The sequence below is a fragment of the Copadichromis virginalis genome, linkage group LG15, assembly GCF_057382275.1.
Source record: "Copadichromis virginalis isolate Kocher_CV1m ecotype Utaka linkage group LG15, C_Virginalis_male_GT1.1, whole genome shotgun sequence".
NCBI lineage: Eukaryota > Metazoa > Chordata > Actinopteri > Cichliformes > Cichlidae > Copadichromis > Copadichromis virginalis.
Genome location: NC_140632.1, coordinates 26215680 through 26240195, shown reverse-complemented (window position 1 = coordinate 26240195; position 24516 = coordinate 26215680). Strand labels below are relative to the sequence as shown.

The 24516-nt window shown below is 44.5% G+C and overlaps 1 protein-coding gene across 1 annotated transcript; it reads right to left on the bottom strand.

Moving 5' to 3' along the window:
• Nucleotides 1–5556: 5556 nt before the first annotated feature.
• On the bottom strand, nt 5557–23659 carry tiam2b (TIAM Rac1 associated GEF 2b). The gene is made up of 22 exons (XM_085432704.1): nt 22550–23659; nt 20074–20542; nt 19276–19454; nt 17944–18168; nt 16752–16937; nt 16521–16664; nt 13844–13909; nt 13631–13709; nt 13411–13500; nt 12952–13176; nt 12626–12720; nt 10322–10510; nt 9577–9645; nt 9361–9486; nt 8727–8835; nt 8467–8646; nt 8229–8347; nt 8032–8140; nt 7889–7947; nt 7108–7198; nt 6917–7004; nt 5557–6831 (listed from the first exon to the last, which is right to left on the bottom strand). Exons 1-22 carry the CDS (start codon nt 23657–23659, stop codon nt 6285–6287), a joined length of 4554 nt encoding a protein of 1517 aa, XP_085288830.1. The 3' UTR covers nt 5557–6284.
• Between the last annotated feature and the right edge of the window lie 857 nt (nt 23660–24516).

Sequence of the window (24516 nt, the reverse complement as noted above, 5' to 3'; positions counted from 1 at the left end):
TTTTATTTAAAGATCATTTTGTCTCTATGACTTGTTTGGATGGGGAGAGTTTAAATTTGGTTTTACAGTTGCTTGTTTAACTTAAAAAAATCTGTTTGCATTTATCATAATCAAGATTATTGTTAAAATTTTCACACCTTGTGATGATTCGTTGGTCAACGATCTTCAGGACCACCTCCGTGGGGATGTCCCCCACCCAGCGGGGGTGAAACACCCGGGAATCCACGCTAACCAAAGAGGCCTCTGTGATGAGACAAGACTGTGACGACCTGGATGGTTACCGACTTTATATAAAATTTAATTGATTTTTCTTTTCATGCACCTGTAATTTACATTTTGTAAATTACTTGTGTTATATTTTTAAAATTAATGTACTGGTTTCTGTATGAAAACACACACTGAATCAGTGTGTATTTATGGCATAAAGCAGCCTAAATAAAAATGTTGCCAGTAATCACTTGGGAATGAATCTAAATAAATAAATGAGCGTTTTCATTCTGCCGTTTTCATTCAGGAACATCTTTCTGATTTCTCAGTGGTTTGTTTCTCTGATGGAGAAACGTGATAAATCTGTGTGAGCTCAGCAGTGTGGGTGGATATCTTTGCTTCACACTCTGCTGATGTGAGCCGACTCGATGAGGAGGAAGAATGAAGAAGAGTGGAAGGATTTCCTCTGACTCCTCCTCAGTATCCACAGAGCCGTGCAATTCCTCATTCTTTCACCCAACACAGCTGAAATTAGCTTCACATTAAAGTAGACAGTTTGACCTTTGACCCCTCAGTCACAGTGATAATAGTTTGGAGCTGAATCAAACCATCTGGCAGAAACAACCCCCCCACCCCCACCCCAGGCTCCATCAGCCATCAGTCAGCAACCAGCGGGGGTTATAAATGAAGTGCTTTATCTATGCTCAACACACACAGCCTGAGAGTGTGTGTGAGCGTGTGTGAGTGTGGATGTGTATTAATATCTTTGTGGGGACTAAAAATTAGAAGTTTACTGTACTTGTGGGAACCAACAGACCTTATGGGGACCAAAATCCTGAAGGCATATTTGACACTCAAAATGTGGTTTAATGTCAAGGTTACAGTCAGGTTATGGTCAGGTTTAGGCTGAGGGTTAGGGTTAAGCATTCATTTTTGATGGTTAGTTAGCGGCTGGGGAAAGCATTATTTCGTGACTTAATTCTATGGCTAAAGTTTTAATTGCTATTCTCTTTTGTTTTATCAGGTTTTAACTGTCCATCCATCCATCCATTCGCTTCCGCTTATCCTTTTCAGGGTCGCGGGGGGCGCTGGAGCCTATCCCAGCTGTCATAGGGCGAACTGTTGTTTGGGTTTTAACTGTATTTTTTTAAAAATTTGTCTTATTTATCGTCAGATTGCTGTTCAGCACTTTATTTGAAAGCACTTTATAAATAAAGTTATTATTATTATTATTTCAATTAGATGTCCTGACAAGGATATTAAAACACGACTCTCGCTCTCGCTCTCTCTCTCTGTGTATGTGTGTGTGTGTGTGTGTGTTACACTGACCTTCATCATAAAAATTATTAAAGTAGCTTCATTTCAGTTTAATTAGAAATGCTCTGTTTTAAAGTCAGCCTAAACATGCTAATAGATGTTTTTTCTTCCATGTCACAGTAGTTCTGTGTTGTTGGTGAAATATCAGTAAATATTTATCCCAAAGCAAAATTAATGGTATTACAGGAAGTTAAACATTTAAGTCAAAGACAGATAGCTTAAATAAGTAGAAATTATAAGGCTGATGTAGATTTTTTGGCTCACAAGATTTGAAGATTTTTCATCCATCCATCCTTTTCAGGGTCGCGGGGGGCACTAGAGCCTATCCCAGCTGTCATAGGGCAAAAAGCGGGGTACACCCTGGACAGGTCACCAGTCTGTTGCAGGGCTAACACACAGGGACAGACAACCATTCACACTCAGAAAGACCCCAGCCTGATGTGGAATTGAACTCAGGACCTTCTTGCTGTGCGGCAACAGTGCTAACCTCTGTGCCACCGTGCTGGGTCAATAATTAATATCTTGATGGTTAAACTGTCTGAACCATTATAAAAATGTTTTCTGGTTCTTTTCTTTTTCTGGCATCTCTTTTTCAGTTGAGCAAACATGGTGCACGATGGCTGTAAACCCTTCATCCACCCCGACCTCCTCCTACCTCCTCTTATTGATTCAATCAATAAAACGTCTCAACCTCATCCCACTAGAGATTACTCTGCACATAACTGTAGTTATTGTGAAGGCTATTTTAACCCCTGAATGCGAAGATACGGGGCAAATGAAACTGATGCAGGATTCACAGATAGAATAATCACTGATTTATTTTTATGCAGAAAGGTAAAGAAAACAAAAGCAAAAACAGTCACTGAGAAAATACACTGAGAGAGGACACAACAAAGACCAGATGCAGGAGATGTATATAGATGCAGATAATATATAGACACGAGAACATTAGGACAGAGTAGACACCCCTGGGAGCACAGTTGAACACGATGTAACTAGATAGGCATAAAAGGATGAAACACAGATTGACGATCGCAGGAAAGAGATGAATACCAGGACGAAAGACATAGCCAAGACAGGAAAACCACAAAAACACAGAGAGCAGAACGACACGGGGACAAAACTGGGGAGACGAAAAGGGTAACAAAGCACGGAGATGAAACTGGGACAGGCTGGACACGAAAAGGGAATCAAACAAGATCCAAGGAGTAGAAATATAAAAAGCTCAGAGGTTTTTGTATGTAAAAATGTCTCAAATTCAAGGGAACAAATACAGAGCCCTCCCACCACCAGCAGTTTCTTACAGCTTCTGACATCAAAGTATTCAAGCTTTCCGAATGGATGGTGAGAGTTTAAGCTAAAACCCTGTGAGCTCCTGTCCTGTATGTGTGTTTAAATGTCCTGCCGCTCACACTGACTATGAAAGCCGAGAGTGAAGTTAAAAACTCCGGGGCTTCATCAGGCCCCCAGCTCTTTCGGGGTCTCTGCAGGTCTTCAGAGGTTCCTCAGTCGGGATTAAAAGTCTTAAATGTAATTAACAGAAGCCTGACTCTGTCTCTGTGCTGCAGATGGAAACATCAGGTCTAAATGTTCCTGCCGATGCTCTTTGCCTGACGTGACAGTAACTGTGCAGGAGGATTTTTTTATATTACTGATAAAAAAAATAATAAAAATAATGATAGGATTATATGATTATATGATAAATAAATTAAAAAAAACAAAGGACAGGGAGCGCTGCGTGTGTTCAGCTGCACAGTCTCTCCTCTTTTACTGGTAGAAATGCTTTTATTCTAGATACTACAAAGTTGTGCATATATATATTTATCACACTATATTTCTGAATAAACAGGTTGTTTTAAAGAGCTCTCTGATTTCAAGTGTAGGGCTGAAACAGAATGCCACCACCACAAGTTATCTCCCTCTTAGATAGTCAAAACCCAGCTAGTGATGAACTTTACGGGGAGCGACTCAAGAGACGTCCAATAAGAGTGAAAAACACTGTTGATTGACATACGACCTGTGAATAAACACGTTAGAAGTTCACCTAGGCAACCGGAGCCTGAAATATCCTCACATGACCAGCTTTCAGCTCCTCAGTGACCATTAGGTGAACTGAGCGATGAGTGTTTAAAGCCTTCAAAGGTCTGAAATTATGTCATTTGGTGAGGCAAGCTGTTCAGTCTCCAAATAGATGCAGAGTTTTTAAAAGGTTTTAAAAAGCTGTAAATTTATGATAAATGTGCCAATTTTCTTCCTCCTTTCTACAGCGGTTACTCTGGCAACAAGAGCTGAAGAGACAACACACACCATACACACACACTCAGTTTTTACCTTCACTGCTTTTTAAAATTTAATTTATAGATCCAAAAGTGAGCTGAGCGTCCTGTTCCCCTGAAGGTGAAGTCAGACTGAAATGAGTGAAAGGAGGAAATCTGAGTATCATCACAGGAAATGATAATGTTCATGAAAGAAACACGACTTCATGACAAGAACAACGAGAGTCTGCTGGGTTAGGTATGCCTGTAGAGTGTCTGTAGCTCGTGGACCGCTGCACAAGGTGTCGGTGTTTTAATGTTGGAGGGTAGAGCGCAAAGTGGAGAACTGGAGGCAAGGGGAGGATAGCTGCCCAAGACACATACAAATTCTGAAAGAATAAGATTTTATTATCTCTTTACATTAATAATGAGACCTGCAGAGAGCACAGGGACCTCAGCTTTACTCAGCAGTGCACAGACAGAGCTCTGCAGCATCACAAATCCACTTCAGTGACTCTTTTCTGTTTTTTCCCTGACAGCTTTACAACTACTCAGTGAGCAGCTGGGGCGAGTTTTGAGAAAAGTCAGCGTCTTCTATGCAAACCACGGCTAGCCGCAGCTAACCACCCACTAGCAACCAGTGGTTGCCAGGGGGGTTTCAGCTGGTCACAAGGCCTTGAAGTTTTCTGTTCAGAGACTGAATAAACAGCAATAGGAGGAGCATTTCAGGTCAAAAATCTTTAATTAAATATTTTTTTTCATTTATTTGCCTTGAACAAATATTTAAGAAAATAAATTACCAAATACTTTAACATTTTAGAAAATATAAAACACAAATATAAAATAAAAACACTGGTGTCTCTCTAGTGCTTGGTCAACAAAACATTACAAATATATAAATATAAAAACTCGACTGAAGGCTTTGATCCAGCAGCTCCAGATTTTTCCAGAAACTGCTTTTGTCAAGAAAGTTTCTCTGTTAGACAGAAAAGTTCAAAATGAGTGCTGCACACAAGAATATTTACAACACAAGAGTTTGACAGCTGTCGCGGAGTTCAGGCAGCAAGTCCAACATTCGGTTTGGTCCATCATTAGCGAACAAGATGAAACTGAGCTGGTTGGACCCTTCAGAGAGACGCTTGGTTAAGTGAAAAGAACTGAGCACCATGTTCTCTCGAGGAATTTTTAGAAAGAACACTCCAGTTTCTGGAAAGTTTTGTGAGGTCTGCAGTTTGTCTCTGAGACAAATGATTCTGTTTGTTCTTTGAGGTTTGTGAGCTGTGTTAGCGAGATGCCTGAGATGGGTCTACAGTTTCAGAGCCTCTGTTAGAGAAAAAAGACTGAGAATAAAGTTGAAAAATTTGGTATAAATTTACATTTTAAAAGACAGATTATTATAAACTCGTGTAAAGAAAAAGACACTTTTCAGGCTGAATTTCATGCAGGAATTTCAGTAGTTTGAAGATAAAATTGTTTTTTAGAGAAAGCTATATTTAAAGATGTTGATAGAATAAAGTTTTACTGTGAGGGCAACATAAACGTATTATTTCAAAGCTGAAGTAATTTATTTAAAGAAAATGTAAAATTAAAAAAAATTCAGAAAGAAAAAAAAAAACACTCAAAAAAAATTTTAAATGAAAAAACTAAAAACTGCTTGCCAAATGTTTTTTGGTTGGTTTTTTTTGCATAAATAATGGTAATTTTAAAGGTTAACAGGTAATGATATTGATATTTAAAAAAATAAAGGTGCACTTTTGTGGAAAGAGGTCACAATTTTATGAGAATAAAATCTTATTTTTAAATATAAACAAATCAAATTTCTTTTTGAGACTAAAAACAAACAAACAAAAAAAATTCATAAATTAAAAATGAATTTTAGGAATTTAAGAACTTGCATGAACTGATGTTTCAAAGTGTTACACGTTTTCTTTAAATTTACATTTTTCTTGGACTTTATTGTCAGACTCTTTTCTCTCACTTTCCGGTGACGTTCGACTGCTGTTTATTTTTGTTACCATTAAATCACTGGTGAGCTTTTAATGCTGAATCAGAGAGATCAGTAAAAAAAAATCCCAGATTGGCTGATATGACTTCCTCTTGTACAAAAATTTGTTATCAATCCACCTCCAGACCTTTTTTATTTGTGTCATGAATCTCGCAGCCAATCAGAGGGCTGGACAGATGTCCTGCTATCTCATTGTCTCACTGAGAACAGTTCAAGTGTTGGAGAGATGAAGATCCTCTCAAAGGGTCAGTTAGTCTGTCAGCATTTCCTTTGGTGTAGTGACCTGTGATGACCTGCAGGAGGCGATGTGTGAGGAATGAAGCTGCTTCACACTCTCGAAAATGACCCGAACCTCGTCAGATGGCACCTTTTGGTCAGCGTGGACCTCCATGTTCAGGTCTGTGGAGCAGGTGTGATAAACTTCCAGCTCAATCGTCTGGATTTATTTAGACTCCCCACATTGTGACCATCCTCCTTGTGTTAGCATGTTAGCTTTGTCCCTACACTGCGGGCATGGCGGCGGTCGTCTGTAACCCCAGGAGGGGGTCATAGAAGCAGTCCTCGTTTATCATGGAGGTCATGCTCTGAACGCTGAAGTCTCTCTCCAGCAGGTTGCTGAGGTCCTGCAGATCTCCAGGACTTCGCCGTAGGCTAGAGCTCCGCTTATTTTTCTCCTCCTCACTTATAGATGTCCCTCTTTGTTCCACCTCCTCCTCTCTGAAGTTGAGCCTCTGCAGCTGGGCCTCCAGCTCGCTAGTCAGGGAGCAGAGTCTGCCTCTCATCCCTGCAGCGGCACTGGAGCTGGAGGCGTGGCTCGGCAGCAGAGGCTCTGAGCATGTGTCGCCCAGGACGCCGTCAGACCTGCAGCTCTCCTGCAGCTGGTGAGGAATTGTCTTCTGGGTGTCAGAGTGGCGCTGCTGCCTCCTCCTCCAGGAGGCGCTTCTCTCAGCCGTAGACAGCCTGCTCCTCCTCAGGGATCCCACAGGAGCTCGGTCTCTGAGGAGCAAGCGCAGGGCTCGCAGCACGCTGGCCTTTGTCTCCAAACCGCTGAAATACAAACACAGAGCTGAAGCTTAACATCATCATGCACAGAGTCGAGAACCACCACAGGAACTTGATTGGCTGTCCGTACCTGCTGCACAGCTGGAACACCGTCTCTGGTCGTCCCTCCACTTCAGACCGACTGTGAACCAGCTCCCACACACATGAGTCCTCAGAACCTACACACACAGCACAGTGAGCTCAGACCGTCACAGCGCCTCCTGCTGGAGAGCTGTTGCACCAGCACTGCAGTAACAAACCTCACTCTGATTGGTCACTCACCTGTGATGTTAGCCGGTCTGACCTGGACCGCTGAAACTGGGATTAACCAGCGGAATCTGAAGGGGTCAAGGTCAGCTGATCGGGACGAGGTCTGTGAGAAAAAAAACATAAAAACTGACAACAAGAACAGGTGGAGGTGTTTTTTTCTTTTATTCAGTGACATCGCGTTGATGTGTTTACAGCTGAGGAGCCAATCAAGGATGAGGATTACATTTGTAAAGACAAAGAAGCAGATCATCTCTCCAGAACCAGGTTAAAGTTTTTCTGAGATGATCTTTGAAGAAATTAATAGAAACCAGCAGTTGTATGGAAGCCCATTACTGCCAATACAGGAAAAAACAGATTAAGCCAAATAGATTTTTATTGATATTTGACTTAAGAACTAGACATTTTTGGCCTCCATCTTTCTTTTAAAACCTCACAGTGTTTAGATTTATTTAAATGTGATGTTATCTCTCATATGTTTGGTTTTACTTTATCAAAAAATGAAAAGAACAACAATATTATAGTTGAAAAGGAAATTTTAAGTGATTTCATTTATGGGATTTATATCTTTGTTATGATCATTATTTTGATATTCTTTTGATATTTTTAAATATTCTTTAACACATAACACATATTGTTTTACTTTTTAATTGACAGATTTGCATTTTTAATATCATTTTTTTAACACTTTGTTAATTTTTTTGTCACTGTATTTTTTTGTTTACATTGGTATAAATAGACATACAAATCTGTTCAGTTATACAAATTAGGAGATGAAGAGTAGACGTGCACTCACCATCTTCTTCTTCAGTTTGCTGTTCTCACGGTAAACCAGGATGACGGCTCGTTTGAACACTGAGGACAAAGACAGACTTGTGTTATTCTCCATCAGTTATTACCTGTGCAAGTAAAGAAGTGTGAAGAAGAGACTTCACCCACCAAACAGCGTCAGCTCTGGTTCCTTCCTCAAGCGACCCAGAGAGGGCAGTGGGTTCAACCAGACCACCGACGAGTGGACCAGAAACTCCCCCATCGAGATCTCCGTCACCTGAGGGTGGAGGAAAAAAAACCCTTCAGGGTACGTGATGCACACAGGTGACGCTCAAGTGTGTGTGTGTGTGTGTCATTGTGTTTACCTGTTTGTCGGCTCCACTCTGCTCTGCTGCCAGCTGGTCAAACACGCAGCCGTAATCCTCATAGATCTTCTGCATCTCGTTGATGTGACTCGCCACCTTTTCCATTGCTCGCAGCGCCTCTGAGTGGATGACAGTGGAAGTGCAGCTGGTCACAAAACATGTTTAAATACAATACTGTGAGGTCTGTTACCTCTCAGGTGTGTGTGTGGGTTACCTGTCAGGTGTATGTTTGGGTTACCTGTCAGGTGTGTGTGCTCGGGGCTCTCTGCATCTGTCAGGGACACGAGCTCTCGGAGCAGCAGCGGATACTTCAGGACTCTCTGAACAGGTTTGATCAGGTATGATTCCAGGGAAGACGAGTGCTGATTGGTCGGATTTCTGGCCTCCAGGAACTGTTTGAAGGCTGCGTCTGTTTTGGCTGCGTCACAGGTGGTCAGGGTTAAAGGTTAAATGGAGTGCTGCTTAAATGAGTTTAAAGTGCTCAGACTGTGTTTTCACCTCTTTCCAGAACTTTCTGGACTTTGATGTGATTCGCACAGAAGCCACTGTAGAGCTTGAAGTGATCGGCGTAGTACAGAAATGATCCACCCAATGGGAAGAGGAGTTTCTGAATGAAACACAAATGAGGTGTGAAAAAACTAAACCCATCGAACAAGCAAATAAAAACTTTTGTTCATTAAAATATGGAAATTCCGCATTTAAAATATTGAAACATTTAAAAAGGAGAAATATGTTAACAGCTTAAAATAAATAAAATAGAGTTAATAAATGAATAAAATGTACAAAAAAATAAAAAAAAGATAAACTGTGAAAAGACAAAATATCTCAAAAAATATATACTATGTATATAATGTAATTAAATAAATTATTAAAAAATAAAAAAACTAAGTAAAAAATAAAATAACAATAATAATAATGGACCCGAAATGGAGTATATAATAAATATATCAGTTTTAACAATTGGGGAAAAAAATGCATAAAAGTAAAACATCACAGGGCCAAAATAAATCACTGGAGCTTAAATAAATAAAACAATAAAACTTGCATGCATGCACAACTAAAACAAAAAGAATAAAATAAAAAAATAAATGAAGGAAATAAAATCTGTCTGAACCAGCTGATGGACCTTCACCTTGAACTGCTCGGGGGTTTCCAGGCTGCTGAAGTTCGGACAGGCGGCGATTCTCTCCTCCAGCGTTTGGAGAAAAACTCTCTGAAAGTCCAACATCTCTGGCAGACTGCCGAACAGCGCCTCCATCTGACAGAGTGACAGAGAGACACACTGCGGTCAGAGTCACAACCACAACCTTCACTTCACAACCGTCACTTACTGTCGGCTCGTCTTTACCTCGTCTTTACTGAGGAACGTCTCCTTCTGCAGGGGGGTGAGGTAGATGTCGAACAGACAGACGAGATCCTGAAACAGAACCAAAAAAATGTTCTGATATTAATCAAAGTCTAATTTCTTTTTTCAAATTTAATTATCGGCTCGAATCAAATAGTAAGATCTTTCCAGCAGTTTTAAACACACAGGTTTGAAGATATAAAGATGTTTAAGCATACACTCTAATTAAGACAAAAATATTAATATAGCAGATTCTTTTAATATTTGTAAGGGACCCATTTTATACAACCATTTAAAACTAAAACTGTACAAATTGTGTGTAAAATCATAAGAATAGATTTCTTTATCACTTTAACATAAAAAAAATAGTTTCTGTTTTATTTTATTCTATAAATAAACTGATAAAAAACTGGAGTTTCACACAGTTTTTTCTACTCCTGGTTTAGTATGATGTCACAGAGAGGGGAAATCCCCAAAATGGTAATATCAGGGGCAGCCAATCAGAAGAAATCTAGACATAAGTGGGAGGAGCTAAAACAGCATGTTTCAGACAAAGGAGAGGGTAAAAGGTTGAAGGACCAGAATAAGATAAGGAAGGATTATTTTGAACTGAATCATGCAAAGCTACTCTTGTAGAGACAAAGAATAAAAACATGGAGCTGAAAATGAGTCAAAACGCGTCCATTAACATATCAGATGTACTAGCAGTAGTACCACAGTAGTACTACTGTTGCTGTTGTATTCTGACCTTGACGTAGGACTTCTCGGTGTCGACCAGCTCCTGGATGACCTTACGCAGACGCTGACACACGCTTAGGTGGGTGGGGCTCACCGGCTGCAGGCTGACCTCTCTGCCGTACGGGTTTTTGGGGTTGTCGCCATCTCCTGTCTGGCCTTCTGGAAAGGTCTGGTAAAGCGAGTAGACCTGGTCTAAGTTCTGGGAGGGAAACACAGGAACCAAAGCTCAATGAAATCATTCAGGACAACACCACTGTTCATGTGCTTGACAATAAAGAAGAAAAATCAGAAAACAGACCGCACCCCCCCGGTCCTATTATAGCTGGGGTATTCTTCAGCTCCCACATGACCGTGAATTAGATAAGCAGAAGAAGATGCATGGATCCCAGGTGGAAGTCCAGTAACTGATTTTTGTTCCACTCACACTCAAACTTGAGTGACAAACCGGAGAGAACGGTGGCTCTGAGTCAGGAGAACGAGGATCAGTGGAGCAGGAGGTTAATCTCTCTGCTGGATTTTGGGGAGGTCTGGGAAGCCGCTGAGCCAGAGATGAGGTTAAACACACAAACACCAAAATCCAAACAGACAAACACAAACCTGTTCCCAGTCTGAGCGCCGCTGCTGCTATGACCCTGACTGAGGACGAGCTGCTAACCAATTGGCTGCCTCATCCGTCATCATAATCTGGGCTGCCAGCCTCTAACGCAGCGCCGACAGCCTGATGAATTCTGAGCTCCAATGCACTCACCCTGAAGCTGCAGAGCTTTTGATAAGCGGTGAGGAAGCGTCGCTGCACTTTAAACTCGAGGAAGGAGGAGTGCCCTGAGATCTGAACATGTGGGGAAAAGACTGCCCAGACATGTTCAATTCAACTGTTCATGGAGGTGAGGAGCAGTTTCGATGAGGAACTAAAGACCCACCTCCAGGTTTCAGCAGAGCAGATAATGAACTGGAAGATGATCAAACATGGGATATTAATGTGCAAATAAGTGCATCAAAGGCCTAAACAGCAGCAACTGGTGCTTGTTTGGAGTCGAGTTGAAAGAAACCAATGAGCCTTTGGATGGTCGAGAGTGCAGGATTGACCTTTGACTCCAAAAACACTGAAGATGAAGATCTTTAGGTTAGCGCGATCACAGCGTGACAGTTTTATTAACTCGAACAATCAATTAGTTCATGAAGAATCAAAAGATGCTGTGTAAACAGAAGAACCTTTTAACAGCTTCACTTTTGAGCTCCAGGACTTGTTTTTATCTTAATTTTTTAAATCAATTAATTATCTCTGCTTTTTCAGGGTGATTATAGTTGATTTTATCTCACTAATTGGAATATTAGCCTCAAATATTTGATGTTACTTGATGTTTCAACAAGAGGTTTCCCGCTCCTCCAGGAGGATCCTCGTCAGTCCTAAGGTATCTAAACTGTTTCACGAAGGAGCAGCTGTTTGACTCTGAGCCGCCCGGGACATCTGAGGCTGGGATTACTGTCCTGTGCTGACATTCTCTCAGGTGGTGACTTGTTCCTATTGTCCTACTTTCTGTCTGAGCAGGTACAACATAGTCCTGTGGGCGTCTGTACACGTAACGCTGTGATAGTGGCGTGCACAACCGTCTCACACTGAGAAAATCTAAAGCACAGAAAACACTTGTGATCATTTCCTCTACACCAAGTTTCAGCTCTACACCAACCAGCAGCCCGTTTACCAGCAGGACGACGCCGTCAGCGGGACGCCAACAGCCCAGGCAGCTTGCCACCTTGTCCAGGAGCCTCAGCAGCCGCTCCAGGAGCCCCACCCCGGGGAACACCTCCCTTCCATCCTCCTCCTCTTCCTCCAGAGTCTCCCAGTCCTCCTCCATCGGCAGTACCCAGCACAGAGCACCCATGACAAAGGAGTGAAACAACGACGAAGAGGATCAGTTGGGGCCGGAGGTCACCTGATACTCCTTCCGCCGTCGTCAGAAATGAAGAGGCGGTCAAAAACAACACCTACAAGTTGTGTTTCTCCAGGGAAAAACGTTAATCCCTCAGCTCTGACTTTACAAACACTCCTGACTGTGTAAGCTGGATTATCAGGCTGACCAAAGGTCATGTGCACAGAGGTGGGGGGTGGAGCTCCAGGAGGCACAGGAGGATTTCTGCAGGTAAGTCTGAGCTGCCTTCTTTGGAAACCAATCACATCCTCATAAAACTTCTTGATTTCATATGACGGGGTTATCGCCGATCAAAGCAAAACACAAGTGGCTTGGTCATGAATAACATACAACCATTTTAAAAAAATCCAGATGTTCTCAGACTGTCACAGACTGAAGCTCACCTCCTCTGAGGGCTTGGTGTCCTGAGGTATCCTCGAAGAAGTGTCATCGAAAACGGGAGGCAGGATGCTGTCTGCATCTGTGATGACAGAGGAATCTGTGAGATGAAGAAGAAATGTGATCTGTGATCTTTACAGGAGAACTCCTGCTGCTTTAACTGGCCTTCACAATAAAAGCCTTTGATTCTGGTTTCTGTAAATGAATCTGATCAATAAAACAGCTGTGACTAAAATGGTTGAGTTTATATTTAAAAGTGGAAATCGGTTTGATATAAATGTGAAATGTGTTTGAACATTATGATGCTGTTACCAGAGCGTCTCTGCTGTACCTGTGATCCAGGTGTGGATGTTCGTGGCCGGTGGTTGGCGGCCGGGGTGGAAGGGGTCAGCGTGGTCGGGCCAGAGGTCGGCAGGCTCTTCGGCCTCAGGTGACTCATCCCTCCTCAGCAGCAGCTGCAGCTTCTGATGTCTGAAGAGACTCTGCAGGAGGTCCAGGTCCAGTCCAGACACAGGAGCGCCGTTAACAGCCAGGACCTCGTCTCCGGCCCTGAGGCCTGATTGGAAACAGAAAAATTAAACTGCATCTTTTAAAGTTTTTTAAAGTTTCTACATTTTTTAAAATCCTAAACACAGACAGGGTTTTTCCCATTCTGGAGGTGTAGCGCTGCACAGGTGACAGCCTGATAGCAGAGCCTCGAGCGCCCCCCGCTGGACACCTTCAAAACCTCAAACTGTCAGAAATGCAGGGTCTCCCTCAAAATAAAACCTGAAACCATTCTCTGTTTTACCGTCTCTGGATGAAAGTCCCAGCGGGTCCACCTCGCTGACAAAAACATGACTTTTTCCCGCTCCGTCCACGTGACCCGTCACTGCAAAACCTGCAGATTCACAGAAGAAGAAGCACATCACACACAGGTAAATATGCTTATTATTTATCCTCTCAGAAGACAAACCAGTCATGTTTTTATACGAATTTTATTTATTCAGTGATGAGTTTTTCTTTCTCACCGAAGTCTTTGTGGCCGTCAGGTCGACAGATGTTCAGAGTAAAAACACCAACAGCTGGAAGCTGCTGTTCATCACGCAACTGAAAACACACACAGAAGAGTGAACCGGGAGAATGACCTCGCAGGAATCATGTGAATACAAATCCAGTAATTATCATCATTCTGCCCGCAGAAAAAAATTAAAGAGAAGTTGTAGGTAAGTCAGTGAACACACCGGCAGATCTGCACTATGACCGGCAGGGGGCGCTGCCTCCATCTGTTTGGGAGCGCAGTCCAGATTCTGCAGAAGAAGCACAGAGGAAGAATTTTACTTTCAATTAAACTTTTAACTCATCAGCACAGGTTTTAAAGGACTGAGCGACCTACGAGGTTTACCTTCAGTTATTATAACCGATTAGCTTCTATAAGCTCTGATCAGTAAAATCATCAATGCATTTGATAAAAACATAGATAAACTGAAGCTTTAAAGGCAGAAAACTATAAAATCATTAAACTAATAGGCAGGTGATTCTTAAAATTCAGACTTTCTCCACAGGACTTAAAGCGACGAGGTGGACTGGAAAATAAGAAAAGCCTGTGAAGAATCCGGAGCTCTGATTGGCTGAAAAGATCACAGGAGATGAAATATGGAGACAAAAGGGTAAAGAGGAACAGTGGGATACAGAGGAGACACAGGGGGAGGAAGGAGGTTAAAAGGGGAGCAGAAGAAAGAAGGTGGAGGTCATGTGACAACAGGAGGTGGGGTTTGGTGGGGAGGTCATGTGGAGAGGAGGTGTTGGAGTCATCTCCTGCCTCCTGTGAAGGATTAACTCTCAGGAACAAAGAAATCCTGGCAGAATAAAACAGCCTGGAAGCTTTTAATTCTCAATCACCTCCTCCCCTTCCTTCTCCTCCTCCCACCTCCTCCTCTTCAGAAGGTTGTCCTCAAAAAGCTGTGCAGTTAAACAAACTGTCCTCCTCCTCTTTCTCCCACCTCCTCCTCCTTTTCCTCCTTGGTGAGTTTGATGGGTGACAATTTTGAACACAAGTATCAGTGTCACATCATCTTCCAGCTTGAGTCGTCTTTTCTCTGAGCGATAACCTGTTTCATATTTGCTTAATCAGCAAAAGATCAGTGACTCCTGCTTCAGAGTCGCTCACATCCACCCGAGTGTTTCCTGACGGTGCTTCAAAGGAGCGACGCGACTTCTGTAAGCGTCATGATCTTTAACCAGTGAGCTGCTTTCTACAAAGTCCACATAATGTACTGCTGTAGTCAAACACAAACACACAAACACAGTCATGACTAAAGACAAACTAAAAATACTCCCTCCTATATTTAAACGTAATTAAAAATGATAAAAGACTTGGGATGTTTAATTCTGTCCTGCATCAAAACCTAAATTAGCCCCAGGGAATCATGGGAAAAAATGAGCAGGTTGAGCTGCACTGAAATTACAGGTTTGTGAAGCCGCCATCAGCCTGCCTGGAGTCTGGGACCACCGACTGACACTGAACACATCGGCATCATCATCATCGTGGACTCGCATGCCTTTCCTCGACACCACCTTAAAACATCCACAACAGTCGTAACTGTGGTCTGAGTGGACGGTTGGACACAGTGAGTCACATGATGACTGGAGACCAACATTAAGCAGGAAACACTCGTCAGTACGAAAACTTCTGTTTTCTGGAAGGAATCAAGGATTTTACAGTAATGACCCCCACCCCCCGACATGGCAGTGAAATGGAGGCGGCGAGTTCCGGTAAGTGTATATCTCCTGCAGAGTTGACACAGCGAGCAGCAATCAGCTCCACATGTCCTCTAGTGGAGCTGCTCCACCCGGAAACCACAGCCTGCAGCATCAGATCTGATCTGAAAGCAGAACCGGAATGGAGATTCAGCTGCACACAAACATGCTGCAGGTCTGTCTGACCACAAGTGCTCAGCACAAAGAACAAGCTGCCGCAGGCTTGACTACGAACACCTCCATCAAGCCTGAAGACGTCTCTGTCCACAGAAAGACCTTTCTGTGTTACCGTCTGCTGGGCTTCAACACACAACAAGTAGAGGTGCAGCAGCTCAGAAGGCTTTATTACGCCCTACATTCATTACATTTCGAAGAAAAATGAATTATGGTAATAAAAAGTTGCTGGAAATAAATCATTCTGACTTTCAAGAGCAGGACAGCATACAAAAAGCCCTCTGAGCTCTCTGATTGGTCGGTTTTGTGTAAGATGAAATAAACAGCTGACTGATTAGGCGTTCAGCTCGAAGCAGGACTCTCAGTCGAACAAAGGCAGAATGTGGCTAGAATTCCCCTCACCAAGGTATCCACAGATGTTTGGCTCAGAGCGGGAGTTACTGCTTGGAAGCATCCTGCGCAGTTCCTTGCTCAAGGGCAGGAGGGAGCAGGCAACGTGCTGCGATCCTGCAGACGCTGCAGCTATGAAACTATGAGGCAGTTTTTCCACTGAGCGTGTATTGGCTCAGTTGAATTGCGAGAATCCACGACAAAGCAAAGTGGCGCTGACAGATTTATCCTCCGGACCCTCAGAGGCCAAAAATAACCCACTGTTTATCACGAGGGGACCGTCAGGAGCCAGGCATGATGGTAACTGCAGCTGGATGATGCACTGAGGAGAGGCTAAACTTAGCCTCGTAACGACAGATGACAGCACGCTTCTTCTGGGCTGTTTTTAGAGAGCAGAGAGGAACGATGAGTTCAGCCTGAATCAGATGAGCTGGTTTTAGTCGTCCATGTGAAAAGACTTCAGAGTAGAACGTTTCTTAAACCTGTCTCTGACTCCATGTGAATATTTCACCTTTCAAACTATTTTCAGAAGGGTGCACGCTGCCTCTCACCATACTACAGCACTGAACTGGACAAGAAAAGGGTGCAGTGTAATACCTGGTGAGCTGAGTGTTTGCCACCCCTGCCGCGCCTGTTGAGATCATCCAGGACCTTCAGGGAGGACGGCAGACCCCTCCTCCGGTTTCCTCCCGAAAGAGACCGGCAGCGCCGCCTCAGTGTGGCCTCTTCTCGGCTGCACACCTGTGAGAGTCCAGAGAGGCAGATTTGGTTAATTTCCTTCTTCCTTTCTTTTTTTAAAAAAAAGGGAAGCGTTGAGCCTCTACTTACCAGAGCATGGAAGGAGGACACGGAGAAGACTCCCAGGCGTCCCAGCATGCTCTTGGAGGGCCTGCTGGCCACAGCGAGGAGGCTCTTTGGGTTTGGGAGCTCGCTGCCCTGCAGGCTGGACAGGTAGCACCTGAGCCTGAACAGATCCAGGTTCAGTTTCTCCAGATTCTGCTCCCACTGCTGGATCTGAGCACACACAGGGTCACACATAAACACAGCTTCTGTATAAAACAATGATAATAACTCATCAGACAGCCATGAAAACCATGAAACATGGTCAGTGAGTCATGGCAAGGCGCTGAGAGAAGCCATCTTTTCTCCATTCACTCATCAGGTAAAGTGTATTTCCTGGGTGGGGCAGACTGCTGCTGCTGTCAATTCCTGCTTCAGTCTCTGTTGTGATGAAGTTATTTTGTCCCTTACTGTGTGATTATCACCCATTATCCCTCATCCCTCCATCCTGTCCTCCCTTTCATCTCCTCTCCTCTCCTCCCCTCCTTCCTCTTCTCTTGCTGGACTCTCTCCAATAAATCGAGGCTCTCCTTCTCCTCCTCTGTTTGCCCTCCCCTCCCTCTCAGTAAATGTGTAATTGAATGTTGAGCAGGAAGATTAGCCTCTAATCTCAGAGTTCAAACTGCAGCGCTGGGATCAGTTTCACAGTTCAGAGGAAAGATTAGCAGGCTGCTAAATGATACGTTCTCTGTCTGCACATTGCTGTCACTGGAAATTAACAACAAGAACAAAGAAACCCGCAAAACAGCCTGAAGCTAATCTGTGGCACAACAAAGTCCATCCACAGACTCAGAAACTGCACGTTCATCAAGATTTACTGACAGTTCTCCTCTTACAGCTGTTACCTGATGTCCGTTGAAGCAATGCTGATGAAACCTAACTGACTCACACTGATGCTGAGCAGAAAAGAAACCCTTAAACTGAAACACAGTCTGCTGCACAGTTTCAGGATCGTCTAATTTCTCTGCAACAAACACAGAGACAGCAGCAAACTTCAGACACTGAAGGTATCGTGAAGCTCAAAGACAACAGGGCGAGAGTCGGGTCTGATGTTCATGTGTGCTTCACTCAAAGATGGCTGTGAGGGTCATTCTAAAGCATTGCCCATATTCAGGACCGGTGTAGGTGATAATACCAACGTGCTGTCCGCCCTGACCGGACCACTTCTCCCCGCACTCACCTGGCTCTCCACCGCCTTCCTGCTCTTGGGCTCCTTGATGATGGACAGCTGCAGCTCGGCCATCTTCTTCATCTTCCCATCCATGTCAATCTTGTGGAGCAGCGAGCGGCTCTGAGAGCGCAGGAGGCGCAGTGTGTCCTCCTTCTTCTGACGCTTCACCAGCAGAGAGGCACTCGCCGAGTGGATTGCCGTCACCCAGTTCTCCAGGTCAGTCTGGCTGGTGGCCTGGAGGGCGAGACAAGATGGAGTCAGACAGATTTTAAGCAACAGAACAGTATTAAACTTTGAGCCTCCTGCTTTATTAACTCTGAATATTCAGCTGCTGATTGCGCTTTGTTTTAACAACAAAAACCTTAAATACAGAAACTTTTAAATGTAAATTTGCTGCTGAAAGCAGGAAGCAAGGCTCAGTCATCCTCTGATGGTCTGGTTTCTGCGTTTAAGCAGCAGACTTAATGTCCTGATGTTAACAGCTGTTTTTGTTTACGAGGGGACGTGTGGCAGGGTTTAAAGCTCGCTCTTCATCAAGTCATCATCGTAAAGAGGAACATTTGTTGCAGTAATTAGCTGGGTGTCGTGATTCCCATTAGCAGGCTTTCAGCCTTCTCCGCTCGTCATCTTCAGCTGCTTTCAGCCCTTGACAAAACCTCCACCTCCTCCTCTGGGAGGAAGGTGATTTGTGTGTCTGCAGACTCTGCTGCATTAGTCAGAGTGACTCTGGGAATCAAGAGGAGCTCCTAAAAGTTTGAGGAGGTGATCACAGAAATAAATTATTAAATTACATGATGACATCACCTTTACCAACGAGAGTACAGGTAATAATCGGCCTCTCTTTTTATCCCCGCTGACCTCTGACATCCAGACTTTTGCCGCTCATGTCATTCAAGATCGACTAGAAGGAACGCCAGGAGTTCATCCGGGGCCTCGACACATCTGTGCCTCCTCTTCTTTGTCGGAGTAAAAGTAAAATCTACTCTTTGTTTGTCTGCTTGCTCCTCGGTGTGGGTGGTGTGGAGCTGGCAGCAGAGGGGGAAATGCTCACAGTCATTACCAACAGAAAGACACGCAGAGAAAGTCCCACAGTGTGGATGTTTGTGGTGAGAAAACCAAATGCTGGTGTGACGCCACACCCCGTTCATTCACGCTGCTCACAAATGAGCCACAGCGATGGGAAAAAAGATGGAGGCAGCAGTTGGAGGAAAGCGATCACAGAGTGAAAGAATGAAGAGAAAACCTCAGAAATGTCCCAACACCACAGCTGCTTATGCTGGTGCTGCATTCAAGGATACTCCAGTAAAATCATGTTTCTCAGTGTGCTGGCGGTTCCCTCACCTGGAACAGGTACACGTCTCCATACGAGTTGCTCAGACAGAAGACATGCTCCTTCCTTGGGTGCTCAGGGACGGCCTGGACGATGCTGTCATCAGCCAGGAGAGCGTAGCGAGGAGAAAGCTCCTGGTCGGCGCTGCCGGTGCTCCTCCCATATGTCTCGTAAAACAGCAGAGTGCAACCTGAACAGACAAAATCCATCGTTAATTCTACGTTAAATAGTTTATTTCACAGAGATTTATAAATTTTAGCTGTTGATGCCACAGATGGTAAAGACTTCAGTAAAATGTTTAACATGAAACAGAACACTTTTTTTTAAAATCAAGTTTCATTTAGAAGTGCCTAAACCTACATTCTCTCTGATGCCCAGCAGGGGGCGACTCCTCTGGTTTAAGAAGAAGTCCTAACCTTCTCTGTGCTGAGAGCAGAAGTGATAAATAGTTGTTGGTCGGTTAACAGTCAACTCAAAAACTACTCGTCAGTAATTCCTGAAACATGCTGAATCTATAATCAGCTGGCTGATTATAGACCTTCCCACTGCCTAACTGGAAACATCCTGGTTAATGTAACCCGAAAGTGACACTGAGGAACCTGGAAACTCACACTGTGCCTCTGGTGCACAAAGACTCTTTTGCTGCCTTGTATGCAGCATAAGCCTGGTTTCAGCTCTAGCAGAGGCACTAAAGGCATCACCAGACTTCTCCTACGCAAGTTTTCTGCCCTTCACTGAAAATAAGATCAGATCTAATCCTGAAACTTGAACTCAACTTTCTGTTTTCTGGTCCTTGCAGGCGGCCGTACCTTTCAGTGTGACCCAGTAGTGCCTCCACTTGCGGTGGGCGACCAGCTCCAGCTTTCTGTCCTTGTTAACAGTGATGAGAGGTTTGAAAGAGAGCCATCCGGCCCGCCGCACCACACCCTGCTCCTTCTCAAACAGGACATCCAGCTGCTCCCCTTCTCCCACCTCCACATCCCCATCTATCTCTTCCTCGTCCTCCTCACCCTCGTCTCCGTCCCCCTCTGATGGCTCCGTCCTGTCAGCCGTACTGCTGCAACCCATCTCCAGCTCCTGCATGAAGTTCTCATAGATGTTCTGCCGCTTAGCATCACTGTTCTGGTTCAGACTCCTGGAGGAGCCGCAGTGGAGCGTTGGGAACTGGTTGTGGTTCAGGGAGTGGAGAGGGTCGGAGGAACACAGCGTGCTGCAGCTAACAGCCCCAGCATTCAGTCCATTGATGAAGACATCGGCTGTGTCGGTGGCAAACGGCTCCTGCAGAGAAATCAGAGAGGACTTTATTTGACTGCTGTGATTCCGTCTGCGGCCACTAGAGGCAGCCCTCAAACACAGCGCCCAGCACCAGGCAGTATTATTCCAAACCACAATTTTCCCCTCTGTTAGCATTAACGGGGTGTGAATATGCTTCACGCTGCAGTGTCAGCGTTAAACAAACAATCCATCACTGCTCTTGAGCCAATAAGACAACCTGCTGGTTTTAGAGGGCGCGGGTTTGATGCCCGCTCTGACTTTACTTTAAACCTCCAACTGAGTGACTCGTCCAGGTTTGTGCAACACTTTTGAGCAGTTTTCCACATTTAACCGTCATTGTGAAGTGACAGTGACGACATGTGGAGACTTGCTGTTTATAGACAGGCAGAGTGAGTTGGTACAGAAACGCACAGTTCTTATCAGTCAGGGCGTTAAGCTGTTTGTTCTTTAGAGAAAATCTACCACGCAGGTCTTTTATTCCTGAGATAATAGTGGACTTAAAGGATCCTGGATGTTTACTGAAGTGCTTGTCCATGCAATCACTGTATCAAACTCCCCCGTATCAAACACAGTGCTGTGATTGGCCGAGCAGAGCCAAGCCCTCACGGAAATCTAAACAAGGGGTAAATGAAACGTAAGCCCTCAGATCGGTCTGGTTCCAGGTTCCCAAACATTTCTTTCTCCAGTGTCACTATGTGATGTTTTTGTTTTGGTGCTTTCCCATGAAAAGCTCCAGGAATTTTCCAAGAGATCAAAGTTCCTCCAGCACTGTGATTTGTTTTTGATGAGCGGGATCAAAGCCCCGGAAAGACTGAACAATAAAAAGTCCACTGTGATGTATCACTAGGACATCAATCTCAGAGAGCAAAGATGGATTCTCCTGTGACTGTGACACAAAGCTGCAGAGGATTTAAGCTAGACTGATGCTTTCAAAGGGTTTCTGTTTTGTTCCTCTGGGATTAATAAAGTTCTCTGATTGTAATTAATAATCCGGCACACAGACTGCGGCACTCCAGTGAAACATTGACGCAGTGCAAAGAAAGCTTTTTGGGTTAAACATCTTAAAAACCTTGCAGACGAAACAAAGACAATCAAGAGAGCAGATAATAAAAGTTTATTCGTCAGTCCTTTGATGTTTGACGTGCATCTGGAGGAACTCAAGTATGGGAAAACGAGTCCTCATGAGGTCACGCTGATGTAAGGGGGTTACCCAGGTTGTGGGGGGTGGGGTGTTTGGGGTTTCCAGTGTGAGGAAACTACATCAGCGTCTGATTTCATTATCCCCGTCATCATCAGCACTGAGTTAAAAAGCACGAACAACAAGCTTCACTACTCCAGCTCCCTCACTGCAGACAGGATGTGACCTCATTCTGCTGGCTGTAAACAGGAAGCCGGGCTTTTTTGGACCAGCTCTCACAGAGAAAGCTTACCATCAGATTACTGATGTGTGATGATGTTTGAAAATGGCGTTCGTACTTAACTCCATGTGTAATGTTGTTAGTCATGATGAGACTTTAATCTAGTTCGACGACTTGTTTAAGTCTGAGGATTAAGGAAGATATTAATTTTAAAACCAGTTTTAAGTTTCTCAGAATATATTAAAAAAATGATCTACTAATGAGTTTATAAAAACTTTTAAAGGTTTTGTTTTAGACTGAGTTTACTTTGAAGACATTTTAAGATATTCTGATGATCTTTATTGACCTTGTTCTTTCTTTCTTTCTTTCTTTCTTTCTTTCTTTCTTTCTTTCTTCTTGTTTACAGGCTGTGATTATGTTCAAGTGATAAAAACATATACCTCTACTTTGTCAAACACTAGAATTCAAAGATTTAAAAAAATATTATGATTTTGTGCACTTTTATCAGGGATGTCAGTTCATGTTGAAAATCAACATTCTTAAATGTAAAAAGTCAGAAAACAAAAAATGATGTCATTTTGTCCATCATCAGCAGGTGGCAAACCACTGAGCTCCGCCCACAGCATGACTTCATCATCTTATTGTTTCTCACCTGGATCCTCCTCTTCTTCCTGCTCAGACTTCCTGTCCAGTCGCTCAGACGTCTGATTCGGCTCTTCAGGAAGTCTTTTCGGTTATTCCTGGCAGAGGCGGCGCTCGCAGACTCCACATTTCGGCAGGGCAGCGTGCAGGAGGAGTAATGCTCCTCCATATCACCGGCTGATCCCTCCTCTTTCTGTGTGACATCATCCAGCAGCGCTGCCTCCCCGGCGGGGGTCCCAGCGTCGGTGGGGAAGGCGGGTAGCGTGTTGTGACTGCTGTAAACCCCAGGAGCTGAAATCAGGCTGAAATCCGTGAGGTCCGGCTGCAGGAGCTCCGAGTCTCCAATGCCGCTATCCTCCGTCCGGCCAGAGGAGCAGGTGTTGTAACCTGCAGTTGCGGCGGTGAATACATTAGTCTCTGTGGTGGGGAAGAGGAGGCTGGAGCTAAATCCAGGTGAGATGTCCTCACCCTGAGCGGAGAAGAAGGTGTTGTAGCCGCTGCTGCTGGTGGCAGTGGTGTAGCCGCTGCTGTTGTCCGCGTTCTGCCTGCACACAAACACGTTATCCGTCAGCTCGCTGTTCCCCCATGGCGAGTCGTACCAAGAGCCATCGGAGCTGAGCGAGCTGCCGTTGCTGGTGCGCAGTGACACCTCTGCGCTCGTGGTGGTGGTCGCTGCGGCAGTGATGGCGGGGAGCCCACTCAGACTCTCTGGCTCCACCCGAGCTTTGGTGAACTCCACCCTCATGCTGCCATCTTTGCTGAGCAGCACCTTTGGGCTGCCGCTGCTTTCCAGAGACGCCCGCTCACCCCCCCCAAACTCCCCCCTGCAGAGCCTCTGAGGAGACCCCCCTCTCAGCTTGGCGCCTCCTCGGGCCGCTTTAGGGGCTGGTTCGTAACGCCATGAGGTGTAGGGTGAGCTGGCCATTGGGTGGTTCAGGTAGCTTTTCCCTCGGCTCCTGCAGCCTCCCTGGCTGCTCCTCCACCAGCTGCGAGCCGATGTCACCTCCTCCCTCCTGGAGGAAAACCTGAAGGAGCAGGAGGGCTTGGCAGGGGAGACGAAGCTGCTGTGGCTGTCTGCGTTTCCCATGATGACCTGGAAGAGGATGGAGGAGGATGACATCATCAGATGTGAGGCACAAAAACGAGCGACACAACAGCCAGGAAACAAACACACACACACACACACACACACACACACACACACACACACACACACACACACACACACACACACACACAGCATGTATTAAAGCAACAGAGATTTCTACACACAATACTACATCAAATAATACAGTCAGTACTAAAATACTACATCAAATACTATGGGCAGTATTATAATCAGTCCCACTGGAAGCCAATGATGAGTTAAAGACTCAGTGACCCCACATTTGTGAACACACATTAAACATTCACTCATTTACTGCAGTCCATTCTCAAATGCACAAAATAATTGAAGCATCTAAACTTCCTTCTTCCTTATCACAGCAATATTACCCAGATGTCACATGTTTATTTTCTGGTAGATTTGCAGATGATATTTGTAAGACAGCCGTCCAGCTGCAGTTCCTCTGGTGGCCACTTGAGGCCGGCTTCAGCCATGAGTCAGTGCCTCCCATGCTAAAAGCCTGTGGACAGCTCGCTGTATTAGCATGAGCCGATAACGGAGGTCATCTAAACGGTCAAACCAGCTCTACAGACAAGTGTTGAGGCTTTAAAATGCAAATTTCAAACCATCAAAAGACGACGATTGCTCAAACACACACACAGAAATGATCACTGCACCGTTTCTATCAATGCGACATCCTGAAGACCTTCAGTGCACCAGCTGGATGTATACACACTGCTGTTTGCTGATGTTAAGTCACATGACCGGTTCCTTTATCACCCTCAAAGACCTTTAAAACTGTGATCTGACTGAACACCAAACATACGATGGAGCTTCATCACGGACATTAAGCACACAGCTAACCTAATAGC

Bases quoted from the DNA above. Each gene is read 5' to 3' on its own strand.
- tiam2b (XM_085432704.1), bottom strand. From the start codon at position 23,659: ATGTCATCCTCCTCCATCCTCTTCCAGGTCATCATGGGAAACGCAGAC. The intron at 16,665-16,751 runs GTAAGTAGAGGC...GGACTCTCACAG, and splicing joins TGTCCTCCTTCCATGCTCTG to GTGTGCAGCCGAGAAGAGGC. The intron at 7,005-7,107 runs GTGAGTGACCAA...CTGTGTGTGTAG, and splicing joins CAGACCGGCTAACATCACAG to GTTCTGAGGACTCATGTGTG.